The sequence below is a fragment of the Chelon labrosus genome (genome assembly GCF_963514085.1).
Source record: "Chelon labrosus genome assembly, chromosome: 6".
NCBI lineage: Eukaryota > Metazoa > Chordata > Actinopteri > Mugiliformes > Mugilidae > Chelon > Chelon labrosus.
In genome coordinates, this window is record NC_140342.1 from 25,232,701 (window position 1) to 25,259,000 (window position 26,300).

Genomic DNA, 26,300 nt, shown 5'->3' on the forward strand with positions numbered 1-26,300 from the left:
GGCAAAAATAAGTCTTGGAAGTTTTTAAAACTGCATGAGGAAGCATAGCACAAAACTATTTGTTGATCTAAATGTTTAAATGTTGTCATGAATGAAAAAAAAAATAGCTATTGAGACCAAAACTATGTTTGCACCAGGCTGAAAACATGTCTATTTCATTTTAACATAAAGGTCGATGACATAGACTGTAAGAAAAGTGGACGCCAAAGCAAGTAGAGCTCCCCCTGGTGGCTGGAGGCTGCAGTGTAGGTCATAAGCTCCACCCCCTCCATGTTAGTGGGCGGGACTTGGGCCAAACTAAAACACTAAAGTCAAATGTATTTTTTTTCCAAGGCTGGTTTCTGTCATTTTACGTAGTTAATATAATGCTGATGAATGTTCAAGAGAAATTTCCTTATAGTTTTAGTTCGTTACTGGACGCTATAGAAACAGGATGTGACATCATGATGACTGACAGTCGCCACTGACAACCGACTTGAGAGTGATCCAACATTTCTTTGTAACTGGTGGAGAATCTACAGCTCAGCAATATGCCCCAACACGTAATTTTCAGTGTTTGGTCTTTTCCTTGGATCTGATGATACGAAGAAATCGTTCAGCATCGCCAGCCTTGTGCTGCCCCGGTACAAAAGACGTGCGAGGACTTTCAGGACTAGAGAACGAGCCAAAACTAAAAACCTGAATGGATTTAAACCCCATGCACAGACACTGCCACAAACTGTGAAGCACAAACTCTCAGACTTACACAAATAAAGAAGACTGGCAGTGACATCTTACGGCTATTTGGGATAAAGCCGACTGACGGACAGACTGATGTTCACACAGACACAGAGAGAGAGAGTCAGACAGGACAGGACAGCAAGCTGGTGTCTAACACTGTCTGATTTGGAAGCCGGCCAACTAGGGGAAAACTGTCAGACACTGGCAGGAAGCTGCTGATTAATCTGAGCAGTGATGGAGAAAAAAAAGAAATCCTTAGAGAGTCGTCGTGTGTGAAAGAGAGAGAGAGAGAGAGAGAGAGAGCATGAAAAGAGAGGAAGCCAGCAAAAATATGACAAGGTATGACACAGAGAGAAATATTTATTATGTTGTAGACATCCAGTGTGAGACTCTATCGCAGCGGATTGGGCTCTGCAGCTCAGCCAACGCTAAAGGAAACCGAAACGAATAAAAGCACACGTGAGAGAAAGACGGCGAAGGAATTAAAACGAAATAAAAAGCAATAAAGAGGAAGGAAGAGGAAGACTGTGAATGGTGTAAAACGAGGAAGGAACGAGTGGGAGAGGAAGGAGTGCAGCAGGAAGTCTGGTGTTTACCCACTCTCCTCTTTATTTCGGCACACATCCAGCCAGCAAGCAACATTTATTTTGACAACACATCAACTCGAAACAAAAAAAAGAAAGAAAAAAAAAAGAAACTGATTTGCAATCCTCGCTCCGGCCGCCCACGCCTGGATTTATTAGAGTGACAGGCAAACCAGGCTAGTTAGAGAACGGACACAAACATTTCTATCATTTCTGATCTGCTCTCATTCATTCATTCATTCATTTTCAGGTTCAAGTAACAGAGCCCCAGACCCCTCACCTCATCTCTACAGGTATCTCTACGCAGCCACTGGTTGTTGCCTCCATCTCTATTGGAGCAGACGGTGGTCAGCTCGGTGTGTGGTGTTTAACACGGCTCAAACTGATCATGAACGTCTTTCAACTCGATTTTAATTCGGTATTTTTCTCTTCTTATTCACCTTTTCATTAGAATGACTCTTCCTTGGACTAAACTGACATCCTGTTTGAGCTCTGGCCTTGAAGAAAGTTGAGCTATTGTTGCATTAACACGTGAAACTAAATCAGTTAAAACACACCGGGTCAGTTTGGAAGTAAAGAGCGAGCAAAGAGAGTAAAAAGCGTCTTGACTCGAGTTGTTTTTGAAGCTCAGCGTGGAGCCTCTGGCCGTCGCCATCTTGGTTGATTCTACCTAATATCCTAACATGAACCTCCCCTGAAATGTAACTACACGTCCTGGAGACGCAGACCACAAGAGCTGTGATTGGTCCTCTTGGTAGCAGCGTGTTTCCTCTTTAGTATTTCCGGCTGATTCTCCATCTCTGCAATTTTCGAATTGATTGTTTTGGATCAATAAAGATGGAACACATGGAGGAAAGGTTAACTGAGGAGGTTCAGAGATATTCTGAGACATCTGTATGACTTGCTTCAGCAAAATTTCGGCGAAAGTTTCAGTCGCCATTGTTGAAAGAGAAGCAGGAAGTAGAAACTAAAATGAACCAGACTGGCAAGAAAGACACAGAGAAGTTAGGTGACGTTACAGAGCGAGTCAGACTGACGAGTATAAATGGCTTGCACCAGCGTAGGCTACGTAGGTTACGGCATCTAGGTCCCGCAGAGACACAAGCCATGCTTAACTCCCTGCTAATTAAAATATAATCAAAGAGATGGAGCCTGAGTGGAGCTAAAGACAGCTAGCAACATGTGAGGACGCCCATGTCAGTCAAAGTGGCCACACCCTTAATTCTGGATCATTTTAAGCATTGATAGAATTTAAACAAGATTATTTCTGCTGTAAAGTTGAAACAGAGCTCTGTGGTTATTGACTTTTTTTTTTTGGAGGCAGCCAAAAGCTCCAGTAGCTGTTCGCTGTGTGAAACCACCTTAAATGAGAGCCCAGACACCAACCGCTTCAGCTCAAACCAAACTCTTCACTCACCGACCTCACGCTCCAAACTTCAAACAAGAAGCTTGAGCTCCTCCAATCTCCTCCCCGAGCTTGATTCCGGCTCGTATGGGCCGATCCGTAAAACGAAACACCAAACAGAAACTAATGAGTCGTAGCGATTTTAAAGCATTAACTGAGTCTGAACCGTCCCTTAAAGACGTCGCCTCTCACCTGCAACTCTAACAACGATGAGCGGCGCACAGAGCAGGAAGTCTCGTCCCGAGGATCCGTTATCTGGACGTCTGCACAGGAAGCCCCTAAACCCGTCGTCCTGAGATGCTCAGTAATCGATGTACACGTCTGAATCCTGAAGACGTCAGAACAAAAGTTCAACAAAACTATCGACAATGAAAGTAAACAACTGTTTCTCTCTCTGCCTTTTTATTTTGACCTCATCCAACTGAAACACAGAAAGTTTTCTCTTCCCCGTGTTGTTATTCTTCAGGAGTAGTTCTCAGTGTTTCTGTTTATTATTTAACTATGAATACAAAATGGCCTCTCTGCTTTTTTTTTTCTTTCCCAAGATTGCTCCTTGTCAGATTTATTTGTGTTTGCGTCCCAGAATGTGACTTATGCATCTACTAAAATTTGTCCCGCGCAGAAACAAATAGCAGCCATTTCATATATATATATATATATATAAAACATGGAGAGAAATCCACCCTTCCCTCTCTCACAGGAGCGTGTTTCCCTTCAGCGGCCGTCATCCTGCCCAGACAGGCTTTCATTACTCTGTCATTTGTTTCACCTCTCTCCCCTCCAGAGATCACATCCAGACAACATCGAGTCCCTTTGAAATGGCACGGCGGCCGTCGGTGACCCGCGGAGATTTGCAATTCAGATTCAGATTCTCACCTTGGCGAGAGAGAAAAGGTTTAAATATTAAATATCTGAAAAGTCCAAACGTGATCGCGGCTGATTGCGTGCCATGTCAACTGCGAGTTCCCTTTAATTACTTATTTAGAGAGCCGCGGCTGACTCACTCGCCCTGATGTAGCCTCACACTGAAGCAGAGAGGGTTTCTTTTCTTTTTTATTATTCTTTCACACTGATGCACTACAGGAGATCACCTGTCGAGGGACTCGTTACCTTCTGATCTTGATCTAAATGAGAGCAGCGCTTCTCTACATGTCAGACATTTTAATGGCGTCCGCCCACACAGATGTGAGCCTACACGGCCACTTGATGCAAACAGCAGACATGAAAGCACGCGGAGGGATGCAGCTCAATGTATCCTCTGGAAACGAGGCTTTGAAACCACATCTACACAGGACCGGCTCTAATGTCTGCATCCGTTATTGTTATTATTTAAATCTGAGTGGTTTTCTTTTTGTTTTCCAGCTGACGTACTCATCACCAGCAAATCATCTCGTTTCAGGAGCTGGATTATTGGATTTTTGACATTTACCTTAATAAAGGACTAGAATATTTAATCAGTAAAATTACCATTATTAAATATTGATTTTGTCTTAAGAGATGATTAACTTCTGCTTGTGGAGGGCGTAGCGGCACCTTGTTAGCAGCAGCAGCAGCAGAGACTATTCAGTGCTTTGACTCATCTTTACAGGCGTATAGTTGCCTGGCGTAACTCAATTAATATCAGAATATGAGTCTGGTAACATTCATTCATTCATTCATCTTCTATACCCGTTTAGTCCTGTTAAGGGTCACGGGGGTCTGCTGGAGCCTATCCCAGCTGTCATCGGGCAAGAGGCGGGGGTGAGTCTGGTAACACTTTAGATAAAAATAAATACAACTGGACAGTCCTCCAACCAATCAGAGCCATTTTGTTGTAAACTAATTTAACTCCACAGCGCTCAGACGACATGTTTGACTACTGTTACTCATCATTACACAAAGCTCTGAGTGAAAGCAAACGATTTGATTGGCTCAGCAGATCTGTTCTGTTCAGGAGAGACTCCAGACCAACTTTCAACCACAACTATTTTGTGTTTGGGGAACGTTTTGGGCCGAGGCATATGGTGCACGCAAAAGCTAGGTATAAGATAAGATACATACTGTAAATGTTTCTCTAAAACAGGGGTCTCCAACGTTATCCAAGGACCCCCAAAACTGATGGAGAGATGGAGCGGGGACCCCCTACTTATGCATATGTGTATTTAAAGATGTTTAAATTTATGGAGAAAAAACATTTGCGACGCCCCTGCAGTACCTCCGTGGACCCCCTAGGGGTCGCGGACCCCCTGTTGAAGACCTCTGCTCTAAAAGATAATTATGTAAATGTAGTTTTAACTTTGTGGACACTTTAAGCTTTAAACTAAAGATCAGTGAGGTAAAGCTGCTACAAGGAGGATGACTCAACATGAGTCTTTGTTTTTGCATTTTCTGGAGATAAAACTCTGGAACTTAAAGGAAAATGAAAAGATTGTGGTTAAAACTTATAGGTGGTTTATACTTCTGCGTTAAGTTGACACAGAAGATACAGCAACAGACCAGACCATACGCAGACCTTAACGCTGTAACCTGACGTGAACCTCCCCAGAAATGGAACTACGGCGACGCAGACCACAAGAGCTGTGATTGGTCCTCTTAGCTGCTTCTCCATCTCCGCAAATATCCAACTGATTGTTTTGTATCAATAAAGATGGAACACATGGAGGAAAGGTTAACTGAGGAGGTTCAGAGATACAAACATTTGTACGACTCGTCTTCGGCGGAAGTTTCAGTCGCCATTGTTGAAAGTGAAGCAGGAAGTAGAAACAAAAATGAACCCGACTGGCAAAAAAAGACACAGCGCCGACTAGTGTTTGGGTGGAGTTGTTACAGAGGGAGTGACCCAGTATAACTGGCTTGCATAGACGTGGGCTACGTACGTAGGTTACGGCGTCTATGTCCCGTAGTACCTTAAATGAACCTTAAAGAGACGTTATTTGTAAAAAGAAAAAAAGAAGAAAATTTATGTCTAATGTTTCTTGACCTCAAGTGAGAGGAAGTCCACTCTAAACACCGCATGTAAAAGTAAAGGGCGCCATCTTTCAATCAGCATCGAAAACATTGGTTGAAAAAACCCTCGGCTGATGTTCCAGAGGGTTCGACTCCCAGTCCTTGTTCTTGAGCAAGACCCTGAACACCCGGTGCTTCATATTATTGTCCTAAATGGCGTAACTGATAGTGAAAAGTGGTATTTCTTTCTAGAGATCAGTTTCATTGTGAATTCCTAAATATTTAATCTCTCTATTTTTACTGAAACTTTGAAATAATCGAAGAGAAAAATTGTCATTCCTCCATTTTCATCTCCAAACACGTCCAGTTAGTAAATCACAAACAGCCTCTGCTTATCCTAACAATGAGGGAAGACATACTGACTGAAGAACAGCCTCCTCCTCCTCCTCCTCCTCCTCTTGGTTTTGAAGATTGCCTGGCACTGAATGAAGAATGAGCAGCGTCAAGCTCACAAAAAAAAAAAGCAGGTGAGTTAAGCCTCGCTTTCTATTCCTCCATTTAAGGCCAGGGAATGAATCTCCAGATAATACTCACACCTTTGGCCCTGGGAATTGAAAAGTCCCTGTGTATCTGCGGGATGCGAGGCCATATTGGAATGAGGAGAAGGGCCCCAGACGCCGATACAGCTCATTTAAAGTTAGAGCTTCTTCTTCTTCTTCTTTTTTTTTTTTGCCCTGAGGTGTGGAGACTCCTCAGAATGGAGGGATATCAGCTTCAGTTGCCAGATAGCAGGAGAGCCTTTTAAAACCGTGCAGCGCTCTGCACTGACTTTCTAGGTTTGAAAAATAAAATATGTTGTTTTGCTTTAATGTCAAACTCGGTGACAGTTAACTGCTAAACCTCAGGTCAGGAAAGTCTTCAGAAACAGCTTCCTTTATGAAATAAAAGCACCAACAGATGAAGGACAGGGTGATTTTATTGGCAGAGATGGAATATAATGTTATGAAGTTATGTTTTTTGCATTAACTTTAACTTCATACTTCTGGAGTTGCCCAGGATGTTTTAAAGCTCAGGGTTGCTGCTCCACCAGTGGTGTCAAGAGAGAATTATACCTAACTTTAAGCCTTTAAACAATATAAACATTCTCCCATGTCCCATTGTCATGAGTGGATAAATTAGCACTAGATACAAAAGCTGCTTTTTGTACCACGCTGTTACAGTTTTTCTCAGTTGCTAAAACACTAAAATCCATTGGCTGAAGAACGTTCTCAGTTGCTTGAACTCATTATGTTCAGTCTGTTGTCAATACCTTCAACCATTTCACATGGTTTAGCAAAACTCTAAACACGTTCTCATTCTTAAAACACATTCTGCACTCTAATGCACATGTCATCCATACTGGTAAACACAAGTGGCAACAATTACATATAAAGAGAGCAGAAATGTCATTGATTGAACACAATCAGTCAAAACTGATTTCACTTGTTTCAAATGATGTGACAACCAATATAAGTCAGTTCAGAGAGCAAACAGGTTGTTGAAGGTGGGAAAATATTGCATGTGATGTCGATGAAGTGCTCTGGCCTGACCCAGCCCAAAGACAAGAAGAAGCCCATTGATCACATGTTTAGTCCTTTGATTTTTGTCACTTTCATTGTATACTGTAGCACAGTGCATTGTAGGCTGTATATGGTACAATAAACAAATTGTATGGCCCTGAACATTGTGCTTTCCATTTGTTTTCAGTACTGACTGCTCAATTGATTTCGACTGGTTACAGGTTCATATCATCAAAGAACAAGAATTACAGTATCACAGAGATAAAGTTTTTGAGATGCAGGGTACAGCACTGCAAAAATAAGGGTACAAGAAGGAGGAAGAACAAAAAAAAAAAAAAATGCAAAGAGCAAAACACAGTAATTTCTGATCAATTTTGAGCTTTTTGTATAATGACAGAAACATATGAAATTTGTTTTGAGATTAAAAATGTACTTCTCCCTGAGAACCATATGTTTTGAACAATGTGTTTTCTATTTTTTGGTGTATTGTTTACTGACTGCTTGATAGTGTATGTCATTTTGAGCAATTTGTTTATTATTTGAGAGCAGTGTTTGATTTTGAGCACAGGTAAAACTATTTTGAGGCGAAAGTTTGATTTTGCAAGAGGAGTCAGAGGTTTTGTAAATCGTGCTTGAAGCTGAGGTTTTGTGTTTAAGGTTTTGAGAAAATGGAGCAAGGTTTCAGAAATTGTGTTTTAGCAATTGAGAAAAACTGTAACATGTTTACCTCTGATGTAAAGTTAGATTGACTCACCTTTGGAGCCTCTAGTGGCCGTTAGAGGAACTGCTTTAATGTTGGCTTCATGTTTTTCCAGCCCCGGAGGTTGAAGCTTGGTTCTCCTGTAAGAGTTGAATCATATTCAGTTGGTTGTGATCTGCTTCAGTCCCACACACTGACCCTGCATGTATTTTATAAACTGATCCAAGTAGCCTTTTGCTTCCACATGAAAAACTACCAATCAAACCAGAAATGGAAATTAGCTGCACCAGTTTCTGGTTGTTTACACAACGAGCAAGTGTCAGTAGGAGTTCCTGTTTAAACCTCAAACTTCCCACCAGTCCCCTAGAACTGAAGAAGCTACTTGGATGATGAGTGGTGAAACTTCTTCTCAAAAACTCTACAAGTCCAGTTGCCTTTTCAAACCTTCTTTTGGATATACCATGACCTGGATGACTGAGAACCTTCCCCTTGATATCAATCAATGGGACTTATTCAATTTGAACCTCAGCCAAACTTTGCAGAGCATTTAAATCACACACACTTGCATGTCATTTTACGGCACTAAAGGACAGAGGACTGGAGTTGGGGCTAACTTCACTTGGTGTGTTACTCATATGCAGCTACATGGACTCCAAGCCAACGTGGACGAATGTTTAAAAATAAAAGCACGTGAATGGTTTCCACGCTCTACCATTCTTTGACGACTTCGATCGGACTTCTTCCAGGACAAGAATAAAGTGACTGAGCAGTTGCCGTTGCAGTTGCTTTAAAATCTTCCCATGAGAAATACAAAGAATTTCAAAACTCAGGATTACATGGACTAAGCTGCGTGCTCTGTTTCCACTGTTAGCTCAGGAAGGTGAAGCTTTTGTTCACCCTGATAACAAAGAAGTCTTATCTTCCTTTAAGTACTGGCTGGGCAAGTAGACACGGATGAAACTTCTTTGATATACTAATGCAAACCCAAATCCATCTACCTTCATCCTATGCACATCTAAACCTGTCTTAATAAAACCAAAATGACCTTTAAAGAGAGATGGAGTTGGAGCTAAGTGAGTAAAAGTGTGTTTTGTAATTGAAACTTAATCATTGTTGAATGAGTGTGTAGTTAATCTGAGGCATTGCTTCCTAAACAGCAGTGTGTGCTCATACAGGATCTAAGTGGACTTCCTGTGTGTGTGTGTGTGTGTGTGTGTGTGTGTGTGTGTGTGTGTGTGGGTGAGTGTGTGTGTGTGTGTGTGCGCCTCTTACCGGGACCCTGCATCCTCCCGATTGGCCGCCGTGCACCTGAAACGCCGCTCCTCCATTGGCCCCGGCGGACGGACGGAGCGAGGCAGCCAGCGGTTTTGTTGCTGTTGCTAAGATCCTGTTGCTAGGTTCCCGGGCTGTTGCTAGGCGACGCGCGATGCATTATGGATGGCTGGCTGGCTGGCTTCCTCCTCGTGGAGGAGCGAATCTGAAAGAGGCTGATGATTGGCGTCTCCATCGCTCTGCGTCTCTATCGTTTTTTTTTCTGTCTGCGTCGCTCTGTCATTCTGGTCGTCACGCTCTCACGAGTTCTGAATTTTGTTTAACGGCATGAATATCTGGCAGCTACAGGCGAAGCAAGTACACAAGGTTTATACACAAGGCCCTGTTTGAATACTGGCTGTTTACTGAAGCAGTGACGAGCTCCTGTTGATTCCTACTGTACAGCATCAGGATCTATTCCCTCCTCATCAGGGAGGCGGTCCAGGTGTTTATCCACTCTCTCAGACTTCTGCAGATTCCTGCTCTGACTCCTGCAGCCTGTCTGGCGTTCAGCTGTGACAGGTTACTCCTTCCTACCTCCAAGCCACTGTCTCCCCATGACAAACAAATAATTGAAATCAGACATAACACACGCCGTGGACAGTTTCTCCACTAGAGGCGACAGATGGAGACAGATTATTTTTATTTTTTTCCAGGTACATTCAACCACAGGCAGTGACCCGTGCAGTTGTAGACTCTGCAACAAGCTGCCCCAGACGTTATCACCCCAAAGGGAAACACTGATTAAACTGTATTTTTTAACCTCTGATCACTGGGGCAGACGGAGCTAACGAGAGACAAGACATTCCTGTCAAACATTATGAGTCAGGAACGTCTCCATGTGTGAAATGTGTCCAAATTCACACCACATTGTCGTTTATTCTGGATTTACTGCAGCTAAAATTAAATGTAAAGCGACATCAAATCAGACCAACATGAAGGGTCAGTTTATTTATACTTAACAAGCAGTCGTGTGGCAGCGTCTACAGATGCAAAGCTACTGAGGCGAAAAACAACGTCAGCCATCTAGTGGTTACTGCTGGTATTGCTACCTGAGTTGAACGTCCGAAAAACAAATGTTAAATACAAATGTTAATTAGCATTTATTTCAGCAGAACAATGTTTGAAACGTATGGAAACCGGCCCACAAACGGTCTAATCTGGCCACGGGATGAATCTGCAAAAAAAGATTAACTGCAGTTTGATAATAAAAGTAACTGCTGTTCCTGATTTGTCCACTAGGGACTGCACTCTTTGAGTCAGAGCTGTGGACACAACACGACACTGAGACCCAGAACTAAACAGCAGACGTGCTAAACTTATTTAGCACCTATTTTTCCTAAAATTCAGGTTGTTTATAAAATGTTTTGTAAAAAGATAGTTTGTTTAATGTAAACTTTATCATGGTGTACTTGTATTTCTTTGCACAAGTGAAGGGAAAGGGAAAACAAGTTTACTGTGTTACTGGTTTAAGATTCATTTACACCTACGGGCGCATTTAGAATCAAATGTGGGAGGAAGCTGAACGGAAACCCATGTAAACTTTTCTTCACAAACCTCCTTGCTGTGAGGAAACAGGGCTAACAATTTTATCTAATTTAATTCTTTTACTCCACGTCAAACGTTCTCTAGGGAGCGTTTCAGTTCGGTTTGTTTGGGCTGGCGTGAACACGCCAATTGAAAACAAATTAAGCGAGCTGAGCCTGGTTAGAGAGTGTGCGGTCTCAGCCCATTCATGCGTTCACTCTGCAAACACGGACCGATACGACCACGCCATAATAATATAACCAAGCAGTTTACATGATGGGTCTTTGGAAGAGCGGACATCCAGACGCTGGTGCATGGACCACAAAACAGCAATTAATGGTAAAGACCACACTCACTCTTTGATTATTTCCTGAAATCCAAAATATTTCCACAAAATTATGACCAATCACAAAACTGCTTGCAAGAACGCAGAGTTGAGGGCGTGTCACGAAAACCAAACCAAGTTTAAATGCAGCATTGTAAAAACACGCATCAATTGCTCCTTTAATCAGAACGAGACATCGGTGTGAATCACATGGATCCAAACACAACATAATGACCTGTGACCTTTGTGAGGAACCTGCTGTTGATTGCTTTTAAGCATCCATCAGAACCCATTCCATCGCTGCACTCTCTGCGAGACAGCCACGCCAGCCTCACGCTTCAGATGTGAAGTATAAATGAGCATTATTACCTCGACGCTGTCGGAGCGCAGAGGTGCAGCAGCCAATCTTTCCCTCACTACTCAAAAGACATGCTGGGTCACTCTGCATCAAACAGCTGCCTGGCGTCCCGATCAAAGCCCTTTCTACTGAGTGGATGGACAGCCCCCTCCAAAAAAGAAGACTGCACTTTCCTCTGATTAATGTAGGAGATGAGAGAGAGTTTACTACACAGCCAATAAGTAAGATCGTGACATATTAGATGTGGGAATGAGAACTTTTTTTTTTTTGTTTGTTTTTTTTGCATCGGTTCCCAACAGCTTTAACAGCTTCTTAAGAAATCAAATGATGATCAATGCGGCTGTTATTTTTGTTTTTGACTTGTTGCAATTTATTGTTTTAAGTCCTATTAGTAGAAAGAAGATTAAGATTCACTTGACTACAAAATAAAAGAAAAAAATCTCCTTTTCATTATTGGATTAAAAAAAAAGAATAACACTTCAATCAACCAACCACCCAACCAATCAATCAATCAATCAATAAACCAATCAACCAACAAACCAACCAATCAACCATCAATCAGCCAACCAATCAATCAATCAACCAATCAACCAGCCCATCAACCAATAAACCAGTCAACCAACCAACAAAACAAGCAATCAACCAACAAACTAACCAATCAATCAACAAACCAACCAATCAACCAACAAACCAATCAATCAATCAATCAATCAACCAACCAACCAACAAACCAACGAACAACTAACAAACCAATCAATCAACCAATCAACCAATCAACCAACTAACCAATAAACCAATCAACCAACCAACAAAACAATCAATCAACCAACAAACCAACCAATCAATCAACCAACCAACAAAACAACCAATCAACCAACAAACCAATCAATCAATCAATCAACCAACCAACCAACAAACCAACGAACAACTAACAAACCAATCAATCAACCAATCAATCAACAAACCAACCAACAAACCAACCAATCAACCAACAAACCAATAAACCAATCAACCAACCAACAAAACAATCAATCAACCAACAAACCAACTAATCAATCAACCAGCCAACAAACCAACCAATCAATCAACAAACCAACAAAACAATCAATCAATCAACCAACCAACCAACAAACCAACGAACAACTAACAAACCAATCAATCAACCAATCAATCAACAAACCAACCAACAAACCAACCAATCAACCAATCAACCAACCAACAAAACAATCAATCAACCAACAAACCAACTAATCAATCAACCAGCCAACAAACCAACCAACCAATCAACCAACCAACAAAACAATCAATCAACCAACAAACCAACTAATCAATCAACCAGCCAAGAAACCAACCAATCAATCAACAAACCAACCAATCAATCAACAAACCAATCAATCAATCAATCAACAAACTATCTGTCAACCAACCAACTTTAATTTCTGGTTTTAAAAGCTAAAACTTTAAATACCAAATAAAAGTGAAATAAATGCTTGGACCCTGATATATACTTCTGGCTGCAGGTACACTTCATATAGTACAGGTGTCCTTCCTCCTCTGCAGAGGTGGATGACATTTGCAGAGACAGAAGTGTTTGGTCCTTGCTCTCTCTCTCTCTCTCTCTCTCTCTCTCTCTCTCCCTCACCCACTCACTACCCAGATGGCGGTGGAACCACTCAGTCGGAGCTCTTATCTTTGAAAACTGCTCAAGTCTGCACGTTGAAAATACCTGCTGCCGTCTTTGCCTTTGATTCCCAGAGAAGCCAGGCAGACATGTCTGTGTGAGTGAGCGAGTGAGACACTTACAGAGACATGTAGGAATGAGGCAACTGTGTGTCTGTGCATGATTGCCACAGTGGGGAGTATTGTCAGCTTGTGTGTGTACGCTGGTGAGAATTAGTATTGTGCAAGGTGCTGGGACGTGTGTGTGTGTGTGTGTGTGTGTGTGTGTGTGTGCAGCCGATCCGTGACAAGCCAACTGTGACAGGCTCTAATAGCTCTCGAACACATCCGTCTGAGCACGCTGCTGCTGCTGTGTCTGTTTTATCTCTGGCTCTGTTATCACTTCGAGTCTTCTCCTCCACTGCCAACGCCACTCGAGCGAGACAGATTGAGGAGGAAGTTGGCCGAGAAATGACGGCGGATGGGAAGTTCTGCTCCGTGGTGGAACTCCGGCGCTCAGTCCTTTGGCGAAACACAGGACGGCCGTGTGACTGAAAAACTAAAAGCGGCTTATTACGACGGGTAGTCTTCTGGTGACAGCATACAGTGGCCAGTGACTGCACCAACTACCATAGACTGTAAAATAAGTGGACGCCATGACAGCTCCTTGGAAGTGAAGCCAAAGCAAGTAGAGCTCCCCCTGGTGGCTGGCTGCAGTATAGGGGTAATAAGCTCCGCCCCCTCCATGTTAGTGGATGAGACAAACTAAAACACGAAAGTACACGTCAAATAAATCTTTCTTCACGGATGGTTGCTGTCATTTCATTTCATGTAGTTTAGATCTACGGTCAAGTGTCCATTTTTATGAGAGGTTTTGTTTTAGTTATTTTGACGCTATAAAAACAGGATGTGACATCATTATGATTGACAGTTGCCAGTGACAACCGCGTAACGGTGAAAACAAAATTTAAAAAAAGTGTTCAATCCGACATTTCTTTGTAGCTGGTGGAGGAAGAGCAGAGTTTAGTATTAACCGACAGTCCTGCTCAGACTCACAAGATGGCGCGCCCGTATCCCCGGGATACTAGAGTCGGTTTGACCAATGGGAGGAAGTGGACGCTTCCATTTATTCTACAGTCTAGAAGCAGAAGGATGTTTGAGTTATCAGCTATTCAGAACCACATTCACTTCAGTAGTGTGAACATACAATGTGTCTTGGCCACGTTGATGGGCCATCTGCTCACCGGACGTCCTCTACGTAGGCTAAACCCAGCACAAGGCGGCAAAGATCGGCCTTGTCCTTGTAGCTGGTAAATAAGTGAAGTAACAGGAGAGAGGAGGTAGGGGTAGATTGATGGGTCACCAAAGCATTAGACTTTAACATGGCAGACTGTTGTTTCTTTCAGTATTTAACCATGCCTATTCCATACCCTTCACCGCATTTACTAGTGTAACCAGGTTCTCTGTTTTAACATAAACCCTCCTATGGATGGTAGAACGTGGAGGATTTGTTGTCGGCACATGTTTTAAATCAACTCAGCTGTTTATTACTATTATTTACTCGTATAAATATGCTCCTCTCCTGCATTTCAGTCACATAAGAGACAAGGCTCTAGGCGCCTTTAAGATGCTGTCCTGAAAATAAACAGCTGCTCCTCTCGCCAACGTGCTGCTTATGCTGCGGCTTCTTTTTAGACCCGGTATTAAGTGACTGGACGAATATAACAAAAAGCAAATTTTCATTTGACCGGAATAGTTCTGGCTCTTTCTACCCTGGAAGCCAGCCCGACTTCCCATGTACACACATTTCTTAGTGGTGGAAATGGCTGGAGTCTCTCCGGTGGGAACTGATTCTGCTCCATTAACCAGAAGGTTGGATTTTCCATCCACCTACATGTCCTAGAAATCAATTCAAACACAAGAAGTCCCTAAATTTACAAAGACCCCCTGGGACAATACCTGCCCAGTGTCCAAATGTCACACAGAAGACGAGCAGCTGGAGGGTAAAAAGATTCTTCTCTGAGGCTTCATGGCCAAAAACTGATTATGTACACACCTTCAATAAAACTAAATCTGGTTTATTACATTATACTGTATTACCTTTTAATGTACGTACGTTGTTTAAAAAATTCTCAACACTGGACAGATCCATGCTAGCTTACCCCCCAAGTCTTTATGCTAAGCTACGCTAACTAAATCGACACGGTCAACCCTCCCACAAGCAACCTTTGTTGACTTTAAACTTGTAAGTTTTCAAATTACTGCTTGAAATGCACACAAACAAAAGCCTGGAAGTATCGTAGGTTAAATCCCGAAATAAATTATAAATTATAAATTACATTTATTGATTATAATCTGCTCTTAAAATGCGAGAAAACGGTAAAACCAAAACGTTTTAAGTGGTGTCAGTCCTTCGTGTCCACCGACAAACATCACATCCCTCCCAGTCCCGTCCTCCTCCCAGTTCTCCCAAGTGCACATGTCACTTTGGTCCGGCAGCCGCACATCATTTGTAATTATGCAAAACAGTCCTTTCTCGTCGCACGGAGGAAAGCAATTTTTCTATGCAAATGGTTAAATTCCCTGCGAGGGACGCCATTGGAAGAGCGCTTATAAACCTGCTAATGATGAGTGACGGCGGGCGATATTGGGGTCGCCGAACGTGCGACACCGATGAAAATGATCAGCTAAAAAGCCAGAAGTGTCCTCACGACGGGTGAGCCGGGCAGAAGAGACGGGACGCAGAGTGGAGTCACAGCCGCGTCCATTAGTAATCCAATTGGACGAGGCAATAATGAAAGAGATCAGACGAGTGATTTAAATTAAAGAATTATTATTTTTTTTTTCATTTGAATAATTTCCTTCGAGTCTCTCGGAGAAGCTGGCTGACGTGATAATCGTTCAAATCCTGCACACACACACACCTGGACGCTGCGTGATCCTGACGGCCTTGTAAATATCACCTGAGATTGGGCTCAAACCATTTGAACCGGCCTCATTCACCTCCACGGGGAGGATTTCACACGGCTAAAACAATATCCTGCTTGTAACTCTCAAGAGCGCAGACGCACGAGCCTGAGAGCCAGAAGTCCAAGATATCAGAGTTCAGGTTTAGGACTGTGCAGCTACGAAAATGTTTCACATCTTAATCAGATTAATGTCACACTGCAAGGCTGCAAAACTTCATGCATTATCAACATCCTGCAGACCAGCGGTCATCCGCTACTGGAGGCTGGATGACAGACATGTACAGACTGTATGTGAAGATGGAAGAAACCTCTGTCCCTTAAAGGTTTCCTGAAGAGTGCTTTAGAAGCTCAGTGTGGTGTCTCTGGCCGCCGCCATCTTGGCTTATTCAAAAGACAGGCTAGCAAGCTATGACGGCATCCCTCAAAGTGGCCACGCCCTTGGTTTTGCATAACTTTACATAACTCCTTGCTATATAATTTAAACAGGTGAGTTATATAAATCCATCTGGTTCCTTTCTGTGTGGAGGTTGCATGTTCTCCCTGTGTCTGCGTGGGTTCTCTCCAGGTTCTCCAGCTTCCTCCCACCGTCCAAAGACATGCTGGTTAGGTTCATTGGTGATTCTAAATTGGCCGTAGGTGTGAGTGTCTCTCTGTGTTAGCCCTGTGATGGACTGGAGACCTGTCCAGGGTGTACCCCGCCTCTCACCCAATGACCAACGTCCTGCAACCTTTACGTGACCTTTACCCACCACCTCGACCCAAGCAGCTCCCTGGTATTAAACTGTTCGTGCTGGAAGCTGCCAGATGGGAGATTTTACTGTGTTTTTATTATTTTACGTGTGCTCAGTAAAACCCACCCACCGACCACATTGAAATACTGACGTTCTAGAGCTGAGTCACGTCGTCCACCATCGGCTGATTACCGAGCAGTCTGAGAATGTACGCTGCTCACAGACTGATGTGCAAACAAGGAGGAAAGTTTTTAGTTTGAATCCTGTTAAACTGCAGACTGCAGAGTAACAGTGGGCCATTAGTGACACAACCAACCGCTGCTCTGGTTTCACAAATAACCGTCTATGATTTTGAGCACAGACACGTCATTAGCTACCGGGAGAATAAATGACAACGTTTCAGCTGAATCGCGGCGTGCTCGGGCATCTTGTTTTCATAAAGTAAAACAGAGTGCTCTAATGCTGCTGGCGATTACGTGTTTGTTTCATTCGGATTGAAAGTTCCCACAATAATTAATCGTCTGAATGAGCTTCGCGGCCTCTTCGTCTCTGCCATCGTACGATTTCAAATATGCCTTCAATTCGATTTAATTTAAATTAATTCACTCATTCCTGGAAACGTAATTCTTGCTGCTGCAGCAAATGAAAAGACGATTAATGAAAAATAAAAAGCTTTTCAACTCATCTTCTTCGCGATCGCCCAAACGTTTGAGCATCAAGGACCAAATTTCAAAAGGGATTTTTTTTAAAAGTATATAAATTCTAGCAGCTCATGGATCAACCTTTTAACAAAATTCATTCAGTTTTCTCAGGGTTTCAGTACTCACACATTAAGTCATCCAAATTACTGATCTCTGACCAGATGTTTGTTATTTTAGAGGTCTAAAGATTCACTTCAGCATCGTCCAAAACAAAGTTTAATTCAACCGAAAGACGAAAACATGCAAGAGGACAAAAGCCAGAAAGAGTTCTGTGTTGGGGAGTTGATCAAGGAATTAGGAGCAGGTGACGGAGATGGTAGAAGATTCGTCTTTGGCACATTTTGATACAACAAGATAAAAACCATGAAATCACCTCAGGTCAAATTTATATTCGGCAGAAATTTAAAGGTACCCTGTGAAGATTATATGCGTGTTCTTGAGCTGTCTTGTTTACATCCATGTTTATAGAAATACGTCTTCCTCTCTTGCTGCTTTTCTCTGCGCTTTGCTTCATTTCTCGATATGAAACGTCCACCTGTTGGTCAGTGGAAGGTCGGATTCTCCAAAGTTTACTTTCAACACTTTAGGCCGTAGTTGTGTTTAATATTTAAGAAACGAGAATAGACAGTGTGTCGTTTGTAGCTCCAGTTATATGTAATCTGTGATTTTGCTGTGATTTTTCTGCATATGAACAAAGGACCGAGGCCTCGTTCAGACCTTGTGTTAAAATCGTTCCAGAGGAATCTGATCATAAGTGTCCATAGACTGTATACAAATATGGACGACACGTCTCCACTTCCTTCCTTTGGTCAAACTGACGCTATGTTCCCTGGGATACGGGCGGCGCCATCTTGTGACTTTGGAGCCAGAGTCTGATCAGTACGGTCTGAGGGTGGAGCCACGTGGAGCCGTGATACAGATGCCCCGCCCACACTTCCTCCAGACTCACTCACGTTTTCGTTTAATTAATACCACGCTCTGCTCTACCTCCACCAGTTACAAGGAAATGTTGGATTATACACTGCACTTGTTTTTAATTCTCTCTCGGTAACACGGGACTGCCATACAGAGCGGTTGGCATGGCAACTGGTGGTCGCCATTATGTCACATCCTGTTTCTATAGCGTCAAATAACTAAAACAAAACTTATCCAAACGAATGACACTTGAACATTCATCAACAATATGTTAACTAACTAAAATGACAGAAACCATCCTTGAAAAAAATGTATTTGACGTGTATTTTAGTGTTTTAGTTCAGCCCAAGTCCCGCCCATCAATATGGAGGGGGTGGAGCTTATGACCTATACTGCAGCCAGCCACCAGGGGGAGCTCTACTTGCTTAGAATTCACTTTTGACTTCACTTTCCACCGTCCATCTTTATACAGTCTAGAGAAGACGCCTCTCAGTCTCCTTTCACTTATATTATGAAAACTTTAGCAACTGTGCAAATAACTGGAACCACTGAACACACTATTAATTCAAGGCATAGAAAATCCCCTAATTAAGTCCTCAGTCTATATTCTGTAAACTGCCCACACATTTTCCAGCTTGTACTTCTGAGTGCCCTTCTCAATCTTCATCCTCATCACAGCTGCTGTGGGTTTGCTCATAGAAGAGTGGAAGGAGCCATCTGTGATGAGCTCGCCGTGACAAAACAACACACTCTACGTCTACTCGGACGCCTTCACCGTCGAGACGAGAGCGGCATCTCGCTTAATCGATTTCCCTACTTCCCACTCTCTGAGTCAACACGGCCATCCAGCAGCACAAGCTCATGTACCAAGAGTGCCCCCCCCTTAAAAAACGATCAATACAAAGCCTCCGCTCCACGTTAACAACAAGGACTCTAAAGAGGCGTTCACACACACATCGCTTCATTTAAAACGACGTCGGCTGAATGATAACGTCCAGGGCTCATTCCTAGGTTTAAATAAAAGAAATAATAAAATAGAGAAGGTCTTTCTGACAGAGAGGAGTGGTTTACTCATAAAGACTCAACAGCCTGCCTCGTCAGCCCGGAGGTCGGCCAACAAAGGCTCATCTTTTCTTAACATAGGGCCACAGATAGATGGAAATGTAAGAAAAGTTCTCAAAGTCTGAATTATTAAGTCACGTGATTTGCTGCGTCAAATGAAGCAGGAAGATGTGAAAACACATAATGCAAAACTTGGGGATAACAAAAAGCACAGCAGGTGAACAGACAAACAATGATGCTGACAGGGAGACGAGGGACAGGTGAGAAGGACGAAGACAACTAATGATCATTTGAATATAAAACAGTGGTGTGGTGGTTAGCAGTGAATGGGTTCTCTCCGGGTACATGCTGGAGCCTATCCCAGCTGTCATTGGGGCGAGAGAAGATGGGGTCCACCCTGGACAGGTCTCCAGTCTATCTCAGGGCTAACACAGAGAGACACTCACACCTACGGCCAATTTAGAATCACCAATGAACCTAACCAGCATGTCTTTGGACGGTGGGAGGAAGCTGGAGAACCTGGAGAGAACCCACGCAGACACAGGGAGAACATGCAAACTCCAACCCCAGTTGGCCCATGGATTCAAACCCATAACCTTCTTGCTGTGAGGGATCAGATCAGATATCGACCATATCTACAGGTGATCAACTGTTTTTTTGTCTCCTCAATCAATATAGATGAAGACTAATCTTTCCTGTAAACTAATATTTGTCATTAAGTGTTTGTCGTTCACACGGCTCACGCTAGTTTCCAGTTGGTGAAAAGATCAAGAACATTTTATTAAAGGTCACGGGTGAGAACACAATCAAATAGATGGAGAGAAAAGATAATGACAGACTGAATATCTATATTTCTTTGTCAGCTTGTCATTTTAATAGTTTATAGTTTTGTAAGGAAGCCCACCAAGCAGCCTTTTAGAGTCTGAATTATAGCAGCTGTGTACTCACTTTTAAAATTCGAATTAAAGATCCACCAACCACGTTTAGTTTCGATGATTCACCATCACTAAAAACTGTAGCTGCACCGTTTGGCCAACTCAGAGTGTCTCCGCTGCAGGACGTCAGTTTAAAACGTCGGATTTGATTTAAAACGCACGTTCCACCGCCCACACACGTGTTTTAACAACCACCGTGTTATAATTACGTCCCCAAAGTGTTAAAAGTTTTATATAAAACAGAGTGAAGGAAAAAAAAAAAAAAGAAGAAGAGACAAAACTCACAAGTCAGGATTGCATCACAGTACTGCATCAACAATGAGACTTTATTCACAAGTAGTTTACACCCATAGAACAAAATATCTTCTGTTGTGATTTCTGGGGGGGTCGGGGTTATGTACAGATCAGTCATCTATTGATGCTTGATGGAGTGTTTGAAAAGAAAGTGACAGAGCATCACCACTGGTATTAAGAAAAAGCTCTTTAGAACAAGTTTAGCAAGTTGAGAAAGTGTAGAATCAAACATGGTTTTACTTTTTTTCCAGCTTCTTCTAAAAAGGCAGAGAAACTTGGATCATGTTCCGCATTAAATAATCCGTTATAAGAAGCGTTTCTTTCAGCCCGATTGGAAACATGGACTCCAGCATGAGGCCAGGTTGCTGCAGCGTTGCATCATGTTTTTGCCGCAGCACCTTCTCGCATCGCTTTAACCTTAATCTGCACAGTTTAGGGATGATAATCCTCGGCTTCAAGGTCCTCGGAGCGCCTCGCGCAGTGAAGCGGAGGAGCTAATAGGTAAACCGACGCTTGGTTGTTTGCTCGGACCGACCGCCTCGAAGCGACAAGAAACTACAGCGCACGTCACCTGCTGAATAAATACTCATGCACTAGTAACAGAGTGGATCCAGGTCACTGTAAGACTGTAAGGAACAAAACTAGAATAAAGCTGCTCGTTTACTGCCAGCCGGTGGACAGCAGTCGAAACTATGAGCTGGTTTCCCAAAGTCATCGATGTGTTCGCCACCAAAGCACAGGGAATTATGGGTAAAAAGCTCCAGAAAACTAATTTAGAGTAATTTAACTGGAGTGATAAGATCTTAAAACACCATCCTTTTATCTTTAATTTAAATTACAAGCAAACAATCTATAAATGAATAGCTTAGTAGAGTTTGGACCCATTGGCTTCTATTAATTTAATAATCAAGTTTTTACGTGTGAACTTGCAGCTCTGCGTTACAACAACTGTTTCCATGGATGTCAATTTAAAATATATGATAAGAGATCTGTGTTTACATGAATCTAAACATCAGACACTGGAGAATTTTATCAACAGTTTTTCTCCGAACTTCACGGACAAACCAGATTCGTTCAATAGAAGAAGATGATCAAGATGTTTGCACGTCTTCAACCTTCAATGTCCACATGGACTCTGGCTTCATTCATGTTGTTTTTCAAACACTCTTTTGGTTGTTTTACTACTCTGAGATCACCGAACTTCAGGATCTGGGTCTTTATTCGGCACAGTTCTGCTTCTCTAACAGAATGCAGCCAAAATTAAAAGGCCCCCTGAGCTGCAACGGCTACCTGGACACTATACACCTTTACCCCATTAAAACATTTCCAATAACTGGTAGAAATAGTCACATAAAATAAAAATACTGAGTAGCATTCAGTTTTGATTGATGCTTTACACATAATAAACGTGCTCAGAGAGAATGGAGTTAGCACCTGTCCTCTACTCTCGTCTCTCTGGCACCGAGCTCTTGTCCTCTAATCTCTTCTCTATTACTTGTCATGCAGTTCTGTGTTACTACTGAAGAGCATGTTAGCGTTTGTGTGGTTGGTTCTGCTCAAGGTTTCTTCCTGTTGTTTCTTGCCACCGTCGCCTACATGCTTGCTCTGGTTGTTTTGTAAAGCGTCCTGTGACTATTTGTATTGTTATTGACGCTATATAAATAAAATTGAATTTATTCCCACCAGATAAAGTGTCTACATGGTTATTAGGAGCTGATATCTTACTATTGAACAAATTAATAAGGTTTGCACCAACTCTCTCAATCTGACTAAAACGTCCTTCTGTCTCCTGCCTGTCTGATCTGATTGAAGTCAATACATGAGGCATATTTTAACCTGATTACTACTAGAACACTAGTGTCCATGTAAACACAGCCAATCGCTGCCCGTGTCCTTAAACGTCCAAGATGCTTTTGGGAAACCCAGCTGATGAGTTTCGACGCGTCACATGTTTCAGCTACTGTACATGAACAAATCATCCATTAATGCTACATCGAAGATCTACTGCACTATCCAGAAGTAAAACTATCCTCCTCCTCCTCCGATCATAAAAATACAGAGTGTCAGACGCACTTGATTTCACGATGGCTTCATTCTGTGTTTGTGTGGTTCCGGGGAGTTAATAATTAAGACTACTGCGTTGCACCGACTGGACGTCCTGCCCTCTGATTGTTAAAGTCTGAATGTTTATCCATGTGTTAAGGAGGAACCTGGAATAAGGCCATGTTAAAATGAAGCGTCCCGTCCATCTACTGTGTTGTTTTTTTTTTTTTCTTAAGGCAGACATGAGCGTAACTTCAAGAGACGACAATTCAGGTCGAAGAAACACATCTCTTCTTCTGAGGCGATAAATAACGACAAAAAAAAACTAATTTCACCTCATTTCCAGTAATAAGATCCTATTTATCTTTCTTAACATAAGTGGGACATTAATGATGTTTTATGGTTTAGTCTTCAGCCTCCTACTTTTACAAAAGAAATGAGCCGTTGTTGGAGGTGATGTTTTGTCTCAGATCTACCTCACCGACCCACGCTGGGCGCTGATGAGTTAAACTATGAAACTCTAGTGTATTTGAAACATATCATAAAGCATGGCACTAAATATCAGACACAAACACGATTTAGTGAAACGGACATGATGATCAACATCACACACACACTCACAGACCAGTCAGGGGCATCGACCTGCAGCTGTCTGAACATCATTTAGAGAATATAGACTCCAGATATGATCCACATATATGAAATTAAGTTAAATTAATTAATTAAATTGATTTAGATTAATGCAACTGATGCCCCTGAGGTCAATGCTGATCTAGGAACAGAAACTCTGATAAATATCATAGAGAAACATATTTAGCAACCTATCAGAAAGGAAATGACACTTTGGAAAAGGAAAGAAGGTCTAACTATGTACAGGACCGGGTTTCCTGTTTATTAAGGTGGATGAAAGGAGGAGGAAGAGGAGGAGGAAGAGGGGGAGGAGGTCAAATGAACCAGACGAGTCCATGATGGAGATGAAGACAGGAAATAGAGGATATGATGGACAAGCAGGTAAATACAGCTGGAAGAGACGAGGGACGGACACAAGAGGAAGAAAGAAGTGGACGAGAGAAGGAGGGTGGAAACGAAAGGGACGTTCCTCCGGGTCGCAGAGAAGAGGAGAAAACTTCAGGAGATGTTCGTTTCTACTGCGGAAGAACTTTCAGAATGGCGTTCACCTCCTCGGCAACGGTCGTCAACGCAAACTCAAACTGATCCTGCAGGGAAAGAAGAACAAGGAAAGAAAGGAGCTGAAACGCAAACGCAAGGAACCACATCTTTGAGAGGGATGAAGGATTAGTCAAGAGTTTGATTTCAGTGATTCACGCTGAGCCTTTTGGCAAAAAACACGAAGCCGATGTTTCTGCAGAGACGACGGTTTGGATGATCAGCCTTTGGCCGCACGACAAATCCAACTAAATCCTTATTTTGTGGCACATATTCCTACAGCTTCAGCTCCTAAAATCCCTATTAACAGTGTCCTGTTAAGAGTAAAGTCAGAAGAATCCAGGTCGGCCGAGCTCTGAGTTGTTAAAGCATCTAAATCCAAAACAATAGTTGAAGTAACAAGGGACAGGTAAGAGGATTTGATCTCATTCAGCCACCAGAGCCTTAGTTCATGGCTCATCATCCCAACGGTGACGATGGAGCTGAGTCTGTGCTTTAAGGTGAAGTGCTGAGGCAATAAACAGGTGTAGATGTGTACACCTGCAGCGTCTCAGGACCAGTTTAAGGGTCAGGAGCTTGTTGAAGGCACATCCACGTCTTCTGTAACCTCTACTCAACAGCATTTTAGCAGCATGACCGGACAGGACGGGATCCGAACCCAACCCCAGCACGGGTTAACAGTCCATCCACTGCCCCGGGACCAGGTTTTAAGCACCTATTTGAATTCCATACGTATTCCTCTGTGACGTGGACAGACCTGACTGTAATCTCTGTTCAATTACTTTGCAGAAATCATTTTATCTTTACTGATGCAGAGGAACGACAGGGAAGAAAGATTAGAAAGTTTTTAACGAGGTATGACTGATTTTTAGAGAGACACTACTACACTACTGTGACTGGGAGGTCTCAGGTTTGATCCTTGCAACCTTAGATTATCTTGACTTTGCAGAGACGATCCTTCGCACAAACTTTCCTTCCAGCCTTTTCAGACGAGGACAAAATCAGGAGGGTGTAATGAGCAGCTTTCCCTTCACCTCCTGACATGTCGCTGTCGGGTAAGCGATTGTTTTCGGGACGGAGCGGCTAAAACGAACCTTAGCGTGCAATGCTAACAAGTAATGGGACATTATTGTGTGTGTAACAGGGTTTAAAAGAGTGAAACTTTGAGACAGTTTCAATTAATTCCAATGGAGATGAGTTAAAGGGGAGACCAGAGAGTCCAAACGAGAAAACGCTATTAGAGAAACTCTGGGAGCCAATTTTATCTGAGCTAACAGTCCATTAGCACCAATCTTTAGCCCTATATCTACTGTATACTGCATATAATTAAAACTATTTCATTAATTGTAATCATTTCAGGTGTGTGTGTGTTACCTTGGTCTGAACCATTCCTGGCCGTTGGTCTCTCAGGTGCTCCAGAGTCGCTGCAATATCAATCTCCTTGGCACCTGTCACACACAAAGACACACATTTAAAAAAAAAGAAATAAAAAAAAGTGTTCCTGAAATGTGTTCAGACGCCCGCCAAGATAATCCAGCTAACATCTGTCAATCTGGTGTTTTATACCAACTCTCCTCAGAACAGCAAAAAGGAGATTACATTCATCCTCTTTGCACAAACACACAAACACACACAAACACACAGGCGCTACAAACAGACTCGAAGGTGGCGTTTTGTTGTCGGGATGAAAAAAAAAAAAAGATGAAGAGGGCAAAGAAACGGTTGGAGGGGACTTTGTGGAGGGAATCAGGGGCCGACATGTTTGTGGCGTTCTCTAAAGGAAACTGAGCCGATCTTAAAGCTCCTCGTCGGTCTTTGGTTTGTCGTTTTAGCCTTTCATGAAGGTTGGAAATCAAAGCTGTGTCAGCCGCTGCCAAAATCTGACATGCCTCCGTGTGTGTGTGTGTGTGTGTGTGGATGTGTGTGTGATGCTGGTTTCCTTGGCAGTCGGCCTGTCTGCGTGCCAGACTGGCACCATGCCCCACAGCTGACAACAGTGCTGCTGAATGACCTCTAGTCAAACACACTCTGGTCTGATTTATACTGATGGATTACAGACAGATTACAATCCTTTCAGAGTCGGACACAGAGAAAAGAGGTGTGTAATCACATCAACAACATTACAAAACGTCTGTTTCACTCTTAATAAACTTGCTTTAACGCCCGTCCTGGGCAATTAAGAGCACAAGTGGCCGCTTTAAAGCACTGGTGTGAACACAAGCAGGACACGTTTGAGTGATCTGATCTCTGGCCACATTTGGAGGTGGTCATAATGAGTCCTGGGTCTCATTAGAGACCACCTACTCATTAAGGGTAGGTACAGGTATTCATTAAAACTCTCATTCATTAAAAAATAAAACACACAACCGCTCTTATAAATGATCACCTGTAAAAGAGAAAGCCTCCTAAG

General features: G+C 42.6%; 1 protein-coding gene across 1 annotated transcript in view; it reads right to left on the reverse strand.

The window, feature by feature from the left end:
• Positions 1–23,674: 23,674 nt before the first annotated feature.
• Positions 23,675–26,300, reverse strand: part of LOC311488899 (receptor-type tyrosine-protein phosphatase N2-like) — a gene marked incomplete at its 5' end in the record, with an annotated part of 207,251 nt that continues 204,625 nt past the window's right edge. Inside the window, 2 exons of the mRNA XM_084545761.1 lie at positions 23,675–23,940; positions 25,265–25,338. Coding sequence (XP_084401887.1) covers positions 23,869–23,940; positions 25,265–25,338 — 146 coding nt within the window. The 3' untranslated portion in view covers positions 23,675–23,868. The remainder of the gene's footprint in view (positions 23,941–25,264; positions 25,339–26,300) is intronic.